Source organism: Megalobrama amblycephala, linkage group LG4, assembly GCF_018812025.1.
Source record: "Megalobrama amblycephala isolate DHTTF-2021 linkage group LG4, ASM1881202v1, whole genome shotgun sequence".
Lineage (NCBI taxonomy): Eukaryota > Metazoa > Chordata > Actinopteri > Cypriniformes > Xenocyprididae > Megalobrama > Megalobrama amblycephala.
The window spans coordinates 47,470,503-47,484,508 of NC_063047.1; the positions used below are offsets into that span (position 1 = coordinate 47,470,503).

Sequence of the window (14,006 nt, forward strand, 5' to 3'; positions counted from 1 at the left end):
AATATTTTTGTTTCAGTATTTTGCAACTTAAAAAGTACTGCTTTATACTTCATATAATAAATGACTATCAGTATAATAAATGACTAATAGTTTTCTATTATACTCTACAGATATATTGTTTATGATTTATGTAATTTGACTTCATAGGATGAGCAGTTCACACACAGTCTTTTGTGTATGAACTGTACTTTTGTCTTGTTTGATTTTCAGAATCGTATTGTCTAGTTTCTTTGCCTGTGTCCTTGGTTGCTATGGTTTTTAATTGTTTGATTGATCAGTCCCACCTATGTCTTGTTTTACCCCTCATTGTCTTGTATATTTATATTCCCCTGTTTGGTTAATTTCTTTGTCTCTTCTTATCTGTGTTATGGTTTGGTTTTTGGTACGCCTGCATTATAGTGTACCTGAGTGTTGTTACCTTTTATTATTAAAAATAATGTTAGCAATTAGATCCCCTACTCTCCCTTATTAAACCGAGTGATTAATCTTGGAGCTGATTGGTTTGATTCATGGTTCAGTACTTTTTATTGTAATTAAACCCCTATGGAAAATTAATGGGAACAAATACTACTGTAACCAAGGCTGCTGAAAATGTAAGCAGTCACTGTGTGCTCTATTGCCAAGATGCAAAAAATAAATAAGTTGAGTCTTTCTTTTGTTTGATTTTGCAGTTGGCTGGGGCAGATAAACAGCTGCAGATAAACAGAACACTTGTGTTATTTGACTAATGCTTGCTTATTGACATTTCTCACTATGTGAGCCATCATATATTTTGCTATATGATGAAAGAAACTGTTTATATCTCTATTTGTTTCAAATGGGAATATTGTGGTACAAGCTCTACAGTGTGTACTCGGTTGTAGGCTTTGTCCAGGGTTTAGTTTGCCCATCAGCTAACATCTGTACAGGAACCATATTTCTGTCAGGACCACTATCGTCAAATATGATAGATAATGCATAGAGTTTGTATTGGCGGTATGGTTCTGTTCTGGGCAAGAACTCCCTGCGCATCCATGCAGCCTAGCATGGATAAGAGCAGGGAGAGCAGCAATAAACCCCCCAGGGTAAACAGAACAGGACCAACATGCAGATATCATTAAATGTCATGATTTAACATACACATTTTTCGAGAATTAGTCTGATTCAGGGGAAATAATAAGGCCAATCCTGACTGAAGAGAGGAGGAGCTGGGGATGGAGGAGGGTAATTTGCTCCTGAGAAATGCAATAGCTGCTGATAATACGGAGGAGCTTATATATAGATGCCGTAATAGGCGTCGTATTCCTATAGGTAGACGCAAGTCACCTGGGAGTCAGCTGATGCAAGCTTGACTGACGTGACCTGCCAGAACTGACGCTACGCTAGATTTCTGTCAGGACCACTATCGTCAAATATGATAGATAATGCATAGAGTTTGTATTGGCGGTATGGTTCTGTTCTGGGCAAGAACTCCCTGTGCATCCATGCAGCCTAGCATGGATAAGAGCAGGGAGAGCAGCAATAAACCCCCAAAACAAACCATATGCTGATATCCCCCAACACAAACTGAGTGTGAAAATCTGAATGCCATTTTCCCTCAAAATGCAGTTACCTGAATGACCTGAATTTATTTATTTATTTATTTTTTTTAAATAAATGGGGAAGGCTTACACCCGTAGCGGCAGCAAATCTGATACAACAAGCATGTTGTAGCGCATTTAGTTAGCGATTTTTATATATCATATATGCTTACACCGTTAGCAGCAATCTAGTCGGGGAAGCATACACCCATTGCCTAATAATTTTTTTTTCTTTTTTTTTTCTCTCTTCTCTCTCCTATTGGGGGAAGCTTACACCCCTAGTGGCAGCAATCTGTTACAACAAGCATGTTGTAAATCACAGACTAGTATTAAACTAGTGGTAGTCAGGTTGGGGAAGCATACACCCGCAGCAATAGCTCGGAGTTAGATGCAGCGTGCAGCTAAGAAATGAAATGCAGTGCTTCCTCATCATGAGCACGATTTCTGCTCCAGTCGGGCCGATTCCTTTGGCTACGAAAGACAAGATGGCGACTCCCATGATATCACACTCCTTACAGGACCATCAGTTAGACATTGTTAGGGTTGAATAAGAAACCTCTGTGTATTTAAAGAAAAGCATGTTACAGTACTCTGATAAGTTTTCAAGCCACAGACGTTTGTTCACTTATCGCAGAATGTTGCGATATGATTGGATATCATAAAGAGCATAAGTCTAAGACAACAGCTTAAGATAACATGTACCTGAATAAACTTACCACAGTAGTGCTTATAGTATGCAGCAATGACACTAGAGCTTTGGTAACAAGCAATTTTTTAGATAGCCTTAAGATCAGCTTGTTCTAACCTTTAAGAACGAGCGTTTCCAGTGGCACTATAGCTTTAAGAAAAACGATGTTTACTATGTGCTGCACCACAACAGAAAAGCCGTTTGCACCATGAATCTTTGTTTTAATGTCTCTACTGCAAAGCTGCTTGAATCTGCGACGTATAGCGCTAAACACGGCGATCCGACCAGCGTGTATGTTGCTATGAAAGCGCCCCGACCAGCGTGTGCGGCGATCAAGCCGGTTGCCAATGACAACAGATAGTAACGCACATCGCCAAATACGATCGCAAAAGCTTTGCAAAAACATTTTTACTGAGAAGGACTAGAAGCCTAAGCAAGAGTGATAGCTTTAACAACATCATGAGTTAGCTTTAAAACAATGAGCATTAAAAGGAACTTAGCTTAGCTTCGTGGAAACATTCAGAGATGAAGGAGAGTGAAATAGCCGGCTGTAACATGGATGTTTGATCTTGTCTTGAAACGTTTCTTCATGCGGGGAGTGCAGATCATCTGAACTGCCAGTCCATGTCTAATTGCAGCGATGCGAGAAGCAATGCTAACCTTAACTCAGTCATTTCCAATCATTCGGCTTATGATCAATGCAGTGAATGAGAGGTGAAATCCACAAATCCCTCTCGCTAAATTCCCGATTGCACAATTCCTAGTGAGATGATGCTGTTTGCCTGTCGAATTCGCCATTTAATTTGCTCCTGAGAAATGCAATAGCTGCTGATAATACGGAGGAGCTTATATATAGATGCCGTAATAGGCGTCGTATTCCTATAGGTAGACGCAAGTCACCTGGGAGTCAGCTGATGCAAGCTTGACTGACGTGACCTGCCAGAACTGACGCTACGCTAGATAGGAATCAAAGCATTCACCGCGCTCTCCCAGCTAATTAGGTGCTGAGACCTATATATCAGTTTAAGAATACAAAAAAAGGTTTGCACTCTGAAGCACTTTAATCATAGCACACAGGAGATAAGATATCAAACGTTTCGGCTCTTCGCCTTCGCCAGTAAATGTGGAAAAGGGAAATTGGAAAAACAAACCAACAAAGTTTGTTACTAGAATGCATACTGTCTGACACTGCACTGACAGGCTTATGGGCATCATTTCTGATGTATATATGCTTTCATAACAGCAAAAATCTATGACATCCACAGGGTCACAGGCTAATTACAATTGATTACTCTGGAAAGATGAAACAGTATCTGTGTTTGTTTGTTTGTTTGTTTGTGTGGGTGTGAGAGTGTTTTCCTTCCAGTGAATGTTGGGAATGTTATGACTGTTCAGTGTTTGATAGACATTAGCAAATTCTTCATTTAATCACTTTAAAAAAAAAAACTGTCACTTGGGCGGTACCCTTTTCGAAAGGATCACAATTGTGCCTTATTTGGACCTATACCTAAATGTCCTTTTGAAAGGGTACCACCCCAGTGACGCCTTTTGTACCTTTTTTTCTGTGTGTGTTTGTGTGTGTGTGACTGTTGGAGTAGAGATTTTCAGAGGTTTTTTTTTTTCAAAGATGAAGTGTATAGCCTTTTTTTCCCTGCTAGACTAATTTTTGTACGGTGATAACTATAAATAAGCCATTGGTAGCTTTATTCATTGAAGAGTATAAACACTGTGGCTCTTTCAAAATTGCTCTAAACCAGTAGAATGGATTTGGGGCAGATTTTGGGGCAGCATCTTTGGCCCTGTCCCAAATGCTGTCCTATGCCCTTCATTCCTTGTCTAATTCCTCTCTTTGGTGACCTAATGGTGTATAGACTGTTTGGTAGTAGTTTGCTTTGGGAAAAAGTGCATTGAGGGTGCACAGCAGACACAAAGGGGGCACTCGAGCACCCTTCTGATCCTAAAATGACAAATATTAAAGGGGTCATGAATTGAGAAATCTGATTTTCTGTCAAATAAAAAGTTTATTTAGGGTACATTTACACATCAACGATGTACTAAAACCAGAAAAGTTTTTCCTTTGCGTTTTTCGCTTACAGACGATAATGTTGTCAAAAGGATCCCGTTCACATGGATCCGCGAAAATTATTAAAAATGCTGTAGTCTGCTGCCAGGCCAGTAGTTGTCAGTAGATGTCACTTCATAAAGAAACTCTGCACGCCTATAGACTGAACACGTAATTTGCATGCGCATGACGTCACCGGTTTCACAAATTTGCGTTTTTGTACTTTACACAGAGATGATAACAGTATTGTTTTCAAAAACCTGCACTTTGAATCCTGTTAGACTAGTCTACTGAACACACAATAGCTAATCTAAATATAAACACACATGCAATATCACATACATACACAAGTAAACAGAATGAGTCAGTGCATATCTTAAAAACCTTTATTTAGTCAGCAAAGGTTTAAGTGTAGGATTGCCTTTAGCTGTTGAATCAGCGTCCAGATGCAGTGTAATGAATGTTTTGAGGATTTTTCCTGAAGTTGGAGATTCTCAAGTGAGGGAGGTAGTAGTGAAATTTGCATTTGATTCTTCCAAAGGTGAGAAGAAGAAAGACAATCATTGGCAATATTATTCAGTCTTGATGATGGAGTTTTCTTCTGGTAGTCTCTGTGTTGGAAGGTTCATTTCAAAGAAGCGTTTAGTAACCTTCACAGAGGGCACAACTCTTGAAGGTGGACCAGATAATCCTAAAGTGCCATTTTGAGTAGGATTTTTTTTATTATTATCATGAAATACAGCTTATTTGCATAATCAGAGTGGGCTGGCAAACTTTCAGTATAATTTAAGTTATGAGGACATGATATACTTCAACATTAAAAAAAGTAAGCTATGATTATTTTCATATGAGACATGTTACATATTGGGTTTCATTAATTTGTGGTTCGTTTATAAGGCATGCATAAAACAAACATTACAAAATGCAATATACACAGTATATAATATACAATAATATCCTGGGGATTTGTATGTTCATTGTAGGATGGTTTGTCTATTAATTCTCCTTGCTAACATCAGCATAGGAGTAAAACAATGACATTATGGACCATTTCTACAGACTTATTATAAATTATTAATTATATTATTCAAGATTAATGCATGTTGTAAAAATTGTTCTTCATTGTTAGTTCATGATACTTAATGCATTTACTAATGTTAATGTATAGAACCCTGTGAAGTGTCTACCACTTTTTCAATGATCACATATCTGAAAAATAGACTTGACAAAAGCTCTTTCTTTCTGTCTTTACAGGCCATAGTGAGTGCAACTAAAGATGTCCGATAGTGTCGATATTGAAGAAAAACCACCTGCCCCTCCCTTGAGAATGAACAGTAGTTCCCGTGACCCTTCCTCAGTACTCAGTTCCAAACCACTTCCAATGGCTCCAGAAGAGAAGAACAAGAAAGCCCGTCTCAGGTCCATCTTTCCCGGGGGAGACAAAAGTATGTGCACCCAGTTGTCCCACACAGATTTTGATTTCACATTTTTTGCGCTGACTGTGGGAGAAAATATGCAGAATGTATATAAATATGGTAAAATGCTTAAGCATTCAATTACCCACAATATGTAATACAACCTGAATTATGGAAATGTTGGGATGTTTTTTAAATTTGAATAAAATTAAAACTAAAGGACTTTCAAATCACATGAGCCAATATTTCATACACAATAGAACATAGATAACATAACAAATGTTTAAACTGAGAAATTTTACAATTTTATGCACAAAATGAGCTCATTTCAAATTTGATGCCTGCTACAGTTCTCAAAAAAGTTGGGATGGGGGCATGTCCTCTTCTTTTCAAAACAGTTTGACAACGTCTAGGCATCGAGGTTATGAGTTTCTGGAGTTTTGGTGTTGGAATTTGGTCCCATTCTAGGTTTCCAGCTGCTAAAGAGTTTGTGGTCATCTTTGACATATTTTTTTTTAATGATGCGCCAAATGTTCTCTATAGGTGAAAGATCTGGACAGCAGGCAGGCCAATTCAGCACCCACACTCTTCTACAACGAAGCCATGCTGTTGTAATAGCTGCAGTATGTGGTTTTGCATTGTCCGGCTGAAATACACAAGGCCTTCCCTGAAATAGATGTCATCTGGAGGGGAGCATATGTTGCTCTAAAACCTTTATATACCTTTCAGTATTCATAGTGCCTTCCAAAACATGCAAGCTGCCCATGCAGTTATGCATACCATCAGAGATGCTGGCTTTTGAACTGAACGCTGATAACACCCTGGAAGGTCTCCCTCCTCTTTAGCCCGGAGGACACGGCATCTGTGATTTCCAACAAGAATATCAAATTTGGACTCGTCTGACTCATCTTTTCCACTTTGAAACGGTCCATTATAAATGAGCCTTGGCCCACAGGACATGACAGCGCTTCTGGACCATGTTCACATATGGCTTCCTTTTTGCAAGATAACGCTTTAGTTGGCATCTGCAGATGGCACGGTGGATTGTGTTTACCGATAGTGGTTTCTGGAAGAATTCCTGGGCCCGTTTAGTAATGTCATTGACACAATCATGCCAATGAGTGATGCAGTGTCGTCTGAGAGCCCGAAGACCACGGGCATCCAATAAAGGTCTTTGGCCTTGTCCCTTACGCACAGAGATTTCTCCAGTTTCTCTGAATCTTTTGATGATGTTATGCACTGTAGATGATGAGATTTGTAAAGCCTTTGCTATTTGACATTGAGGAACATTGTTTTTAAAGTATTCCACAAAGTATTGTTTTTACACACTCTATCACAGATTGGAGAGCCTCTGCCCATCTTTACTTCTGAGAGACTCTGCCTCTCTAAGACATCCCTTTTATAGCTAATCATGTTACAGACCTGATATCAATTAACTTAATTAGTTGTTCGATGTTCTCCAGCTGAATCTTTTCAAAATGTCTTGCTTTTTCAGCCATTTGTTGCCCCCGTGCCAACTTTTTTGAGACATGTAGCTGGCATCAAATTTGAAATGATTTCATTTAGTGGATAAAAGTGTACAATTTCTTTGTTTAAACATTTATGTTATCTCTGTTGTATTGTGAATAAAATATTGGCTCATGTGATTTGAAAGTCTTTTAGTTTTCATTTTATGCAAATTTAAAAAACGTTCCAACATTTCCATAATTCGGGATGTAAAACATATATGTGGGCGCAGATTCTGTGCTGACCTAATAATTTACAATGCCTTAGTTCAATACTGTTAACCTGATTTGGAAATGTGGAATGTGGAAACTTGCACTCATAGACATGTACAGTTGTACATCATAAAATAATCAAAGAAAGACATGTACACTTATCCCTGCAAATCCAAATACACTTTATAAAGTTTCTTTTAGATTTCAGAGCTATGACAGAGGGGAAGATTTTCAATGTATAACTTTTAATCACAATTAAATAATAACAATATTTTAATATCAATTCAATCCTAGCTATCGTATTACTTCAGAAGACTTGGAATATACAGTATAGCATATAGTATAGTTTTTATTTTTCTGTCATCTGTGAAACTTAGCCTTAATCCCATTCATTTTTAATTCATAGCAGAAATCAGATTACATATTTTGTTAAATATTTTTCTTTGTGTATGGATGAAAGAAAATCATATGGGTTCAGGCTCAGAAAATGAGTTAATAAAGACAGATTGTTTTTTTTTTTTTTTTTTTTGGTTATACTGTTGCTTTAACCTGTTTACTGATACCCCCCTTTTTGATTATAGATCTGAATTTAAATGATTGTAATTCATGAATGCTTTGGAACACAAACCTAAGGTTAGTCTCTTTTTAAAGAAGACACTCAGCAAATTATTGGAGAAGCACTTCTATGAAAGTGTAAAGAGTTATAGAAGTTTAAGTTTACTGTAAAGCAAATGTACTGAACTAAATGTTTTTATACAAAATACATATTTTACAAAATAATTTGGACTCTAAAATTGTTAGAAAATCAAAGCCAAATGACTAACCAAGTTGCGTTTCAAATCTGAAGTGAGATCACAAAAATTGAGCCCCCTAAAAGAACTTAAAGCACCATTTCCATGGTTACGCAATGTCAGAATGTTTTTCACAGGATGAATTTTGAGTGTTTAACTTACGAATAATACCTAATTTCTGATGATTACTAAAATAATAAAATAATAAAAAGTGTGTCAAATGTCCCTCTACCAGGACACTGACAGTTAACAGCATAACTAGCTTCACCAACAAGACTTCCTTGGCTAGCCAGCTTCACCAGAAAGATGATGTTGGTTATCTGGAGGTAGATTCACTAGCTCCTCCAAACCAGCAATTGACAGTATAATCCACACTGGTTTAAGCAAACCAACAGAGACGCCAAAGGGCTATGCTCTACCATTCAAACTGAATGGCACTGTTTTGATGAGCTGATCCAAAAGGTTTAAAAGTGTGTTTGTTTCTCTATTCAACAGCCAATAAGAAGAAAGAGAAAGAGCGTCCGGAGATATCCCTACCCTCTGATTTCGAGCACACTATCCATGTAGGCTTTGATGCAGTAACGGGGGAGTTCACTGTGAGTTCACCCAGTCTCTGGGGTTTAGGTTTTTTCATTTATGTGTTTGCGAGTCATTGTTATCTCTGATGTGCGGTTCATGCGGATTGTCTTTTTCTGACATTTGACGTGTGCAATTATGTATGAACATGGCATGTGTGTGTTGTAAATTATAGCATTAGTTATGAAAGTCAGAAACCATATGGAGGTAGTTTAGAACAGCCATAATGCTAACATTATTTATTGACAGAATGTGCTGAACTAAATATAACCCCTGTATATATCTAACGTCACACACATTTTAACATTTGATTGAAAATCATTAAAATACAACAGCCAAATGCTACATTTAAATTATTTTAGGTCAAAACTGAGAGAGAGAGAAAAAAAAAAGCTTTTCAAAAATATTAAAATACATTGCACTTGAATGAAAGAATACATCCTGTGTGAATGGCCCATAAGGATGTAATTAACTTCATGTCTGTCGCCAGTGCCATTCTACAGCATTGTTGTAAATTTATACATAGTAATCACAAATTCATACATTGTAATCACAGCCTGGAGTCCTGCATATCCATTTCTGCAACTTTGTTTCACAAATGTTTGTTTAGATCAGGGGTATTCAATTAAAGTTCAAGAGGTTCGGTCTCTATATTTTTTTCCCAGCGGAGGTCCGGACTTTAGTAATACTTTAGTGGAATAGTTATAAATTTCCATCTAGGCAGCAGTAGTACATTGTAAAATAAAAATAAAATCCTAAACAGTCAAAATAGTCATTAAAGATGAAAATATTGGGCCCTCAGAGCCAAAGTAGTGGTGTCTAAGAATTAAAAAAAAAAAAAAGAAGATGAGCCCAATTGGCTATGATTATCAAAAGGTAAGATCAGATGTTTTATCAGGCTATTATTATTTTTACGTTTAGATACCTATGTATGGCAGAAGTCCATGTGACTGAACAGACACTGTATGGGGGTTGAGGGTTTTCCTCTTGAAGTCTGGACCATTTTTATATTTCGCATAAAATAAGTATCTAATAAAAACTTATATTTGCAGCATTTTCGTTTTCTGCAGTGTTATAGTGAAACTATTAATCTATTTTGCTGTTCACTGTGTTTTTGCTACTGTTGTTAAAATAACCGTGTCATCTGCAGCTCTTAATGTAGTGCTTTAGCTTTTTTAGTAAACTGTACTCTGCTCAACTGTAGAAAGGGTAAAATGGTGCTACTGTTGTCATTATGTCTTGCAGTCCGATTGGAACCAAACCAGGGCCCGAAACCATTATTTGAAGACCCCTGGTTTAGATATTGTTGATAGTGTCACAGGGATCTTACTTTTTCATTTATGTGTTTGGTGCATGCAAAAAAGATGATTTACTTATATGTCTCTTTTTTTTCTGTTTCCAATGCACACATGTACACATACACAGGGTATTCCAGAGCAATGGGCTCGGTTATTGCAAACCTCTAATATTACTAAGCTGGAACAGAAGAAAAACCCTCAGGCTGTAATAGATGTTCTCAAGTTCTATGACTCCAAAGAGACTGTCAACAACCAGAAATACATGAGCTTCACGTCAGGAGGTGAGGCACACACACCCACTCAAATACACATGCATATATGCACAGGCGTAGCTACGTGGTGGCCCTGTATTGAAACTTGACAACCCCTCTGGCCACCCGTAGCACAAAGCTTTCTGATCGCTCAGCAATCATCATATATGGCTAACAGTATGTTTTGTAGCCCCATAGCCCCTTGCAGTTCTGCATTCTAAACAAACAATGTTATGAATATTAAAGCAACCAGAATCTATAAACCATAAGTTCGGGTGTAAACCATTGCTGTAATATTGTTTTTTTTTAGCAGCAGTGAAACCAGCCATTAAAGGGTTAGTACACCAAAAAATGAAAATTCTGTCATTAATTACTCACCCTCATGTTATTCCAAACCCGTAAGACTTTTGTTAATCTTCGGAACACAAATGAAGATATTTTTAATGAAATCTAAGAGCTTTCTGTCCCTCCATAGACAGCTACTTGACTACCACTTTGACGCTTCAAAAAGTTCATAAAGAGATCCCAAAACTAATCCGTATGAATTGAGTGGATTAGCCCAATTTTTATTTATTTATTTATTTATTTTTTTGAAGAGACTCGATCATTTTATATGATGAACAGGTTTAATTTAGGCTTTTATTCACATATAAACATTGATCAGTGAACATAAACAAAAGCTCAACCGAACCTGCTTGACACAGAGAGCAAACCTCTTCCAGAAGCTCAAATGTGTAACGCTCGAGGATGAAACTCATTGGTTCTTAAGCTTCCATTTACCACAACTGATGTGTAAGTTGATGAATGTTTATATGTAAATACAAGCCTAAATTCAAACTGTTCATCATATAAAGTGATCGTGTCTCTTCAGAAAATTTGGACTAAACCTGTCAATTCATATGGATTCGTCTTACGATTTCTTTATGAACTTTTGGAAGCATCAAAGTGGTAGTTGCGTATAGCTGTCAACGGAGGGACAGAAACCTCTCAGATTTCATCAAAAAGATCTTCATTTGTGTTCCCATGATGAACTAAAGTCTTACGAGTTTGGAACGACATGAGGGTGAGCAATTAATGACAGAATTTTCATTTTTGGGTGAACTAACCCTTTAACAACCTTCTCTGAACTAATGTGAACTTATAAGAGAAATCATCTTTGAGCAACAAAAGACAAGGATCTAGGTCAAACTGCAGCTCTGTGATGTTGTTTAGCACTTGAACTACATGTTTCCAGAAATGGGATATGACCAGATAATCCCTAAACATATGTGACCCGTCACGGAATCCAGGGACACAAGTCGGCAGCACAACTCTCGAGCAAAATGAGAAAGAAGCATTTTTTTTCAAAATTGGTGATTTTCGTTTTTTTGCAGAATCTGTTAGTTGAGATCATGAAGAAGCCTTTCCGTGTTTGAGATATTGGTATATTTAAAAGCGTACATTTTGAGGTCGAAATCGGCTTGTTTTTCGGAGATTCTAGCACGCAGTAGGGGCGTGTCATTGTGTGTATTTCCATACTGGGAAGCGTGGCTACTTATTATGCAGCGCTCTGGCCGGCTCTAGCTGATATCAAAATTCAATGAAGAACCGTGGCCGTTACACCGAAAATGTTTTGAAGTACTTCTTCGACAAGCCGGATGCTTATGAACAAGCGCTCACTGATTCTGAAGACGATCTGAGCGACGATGAAAGCGGCACAATAAGACATTACCTCTCTGGAGTCGGGTAACGCGCCGGCGCGTTTTGCAGGGTTTTTTTCACATTGCAGCAAAACAGACTTAAAATACTCCATCATATTTTGTCATAGAGACATAAGTAATATATATCAATTGAAACTATAGAATGTCTTCTTTTATTTGTGTACACTCAGAGTAAAAACAAAATGTTGTGCTTTTTGAAAAATAAAGAAAACTAACATGATGCGTGATCGCTCATCTCCCTCTGAACGAAGTCCAATCTGATAGTTCTCAGAAAATGAACTGTAACTTAGTGAATACTAATCATAAAAAAATTATACTTATGTCTGAAAAAACGTTGAAATGTCAAGTTTTAAAATGTGTAAGTCAAATCGAAAACAAACCTTCTGTGTTTATGTAATCTGTATGAAAAGAGAGCCATGTCAGAAGTCCGTGATTCAGCTCATTATCCGCTAATGCGGCCACGCCCACGGAGCCAGCGCTATTCAGACGCAAATTCAGTCAATACATGCATTCATCGCCTCAATCGTGTATTTATTGTCTTGAAAAGTGTTTTGAATAGCCATAGTTAGCGATCTCTGGCCTCTGTTAGTCCAGTTATTTCCTGGATTGCCTATTCTTCTTTAACAGGCTTCTCAGGTGAGAACATTTCATTTCATGATTAGTGACCAAAATGATCACGGTTATCACAGAATCCTGTTCAAAAAGTCAATTCACCAAGTTTTTGTTACGGTATGGTGGTGTAGAGATGAGGCAGATACGGATTTCCACAATAACATAGAGCTTTAATCAAACAAAGGCAAGGAAACACCAAACATAACGTTAACACAACAGAGAACGGACGAGGAGTGAAGGGAGTGAGTGCAATATATGGGAGTGCAGACAATAGAGTCCAGGTGCAGGTGATGAGTGCTGATGAGGAACTGACGAGGGAAGTGAGTGCAGGTGTGGAGAACAGGAGGAACATGGGAATTGAAGTCCAGGGAAACAAGGGTTCTGTGACATTACCCCCCCTCCCGGTAGGCGCGTCCTCGCGCCGTAGATGAAACAACCGGGAGGGGGGCGGGCGCCCTGGAGACCTCAAGCTGGTGCAGGGGGAGGAGCAAACTGGAGTGGAGGTCTCCAGGGCAGGTTCAAAAGCCATGGCAGGTCAGGGGCTGAAGGCAGCCATGGCGGGTCAGGGGCTGAAGGCAGCCATGGCGGGTCAGGGGCTGAAGGCAGCCATGGCGGGTCAGGGGCTGAAGGCAGCCATGGCGGGTCAGGGGCTGAAGGCAGCCATGGCGGGTCAGGGCTGAAGGCAGCCATGGCGGGTCAGGGGCTGAAGGCAGCCATGGCGGGTCAGGTGCAGCGGGCAGCCATGGCGGGTCAGGTGCAGCGGGCAGCCATGCAGCGGGCATACATGGCGGGTCAGGTGCAGCGGGCAGCCATGGCGGGTCAGGTGCAGCGGGCAGCCATGGCGGGTCAGGAGCCGAAGCCTTCGAGGCGTTGAGCCCAGGCGTCGCTGAAGGACTGGCGGGTGATGGCGGAACCGAAGGCTCCGCCGACCGAAGCGCAGCTGGGGCTCCAGAAGGCCGCAGTAGAACAAGGATGACAGACAACAAAGTGAACACCGGGGGGAGTGAGGAGGCCAACTGAACTGAGGGACGGAGGGACGGAGCGGAGACGGAGGAGTGCAGTCCAGAGGGGAAGGCAGGCAGACGAGGGACCAAGGTGTGAGCGGAGGCAGGATGGAGACTGGTGAGACTAGTGGCCTGATGGACAACGGTGGAGCAGAGGGAGGTTGGAGCCGGGTGACGGTAATCGCCCAGAGGTCCGAGGTGGAGATCTGGGCGAGGGGGCTAGAGGTGAAGGTTCAGTGTATACATAAATGGGAGGAGGCGGGAGAGGGAGGCAGGGAGGGAAAACAGTCTTTACAAAGTTCATAATGAAGGGCTCGGTGGCGAGACTGGCG

At 39.6% G+C, this 14,006-nt stretch overlaps 1 protein-coding gene across 3 annotated transcripts in view; it reads left to right on the top strand.

The window, feature by feature from the left end:
- Positions 1–14,006, top strand: part of LOC125267742 (serine/threonine-protein kinase PAK 3) — a 57,614-nt gene that overhangs the window by 19,896 nt on the left and 23,712 nt on the right. For all 3 annotated transcript variants that reach the window (XM_048189661.1, XM_048189660.1, XM_048189662.1), the window contains exons 2-4: positions 5,564–5,754; positions 8,729–8,829; positions 10,235–10,388. In XM_048189661.1, coding sequence (XP_048045618.1) covers positions 5,586–5,754; positions 8,729–8,829; positions 10,235–10,388 — 424 coding nt within the window. In that variant the 5' untranslated portion in view covers positions 5,564–5,585. The remainder of the gene's footprint in view (positions 1–5,563; positions 5,755–8,728; positions 8,830–10,234; positions 10,389–14,006) is intronic.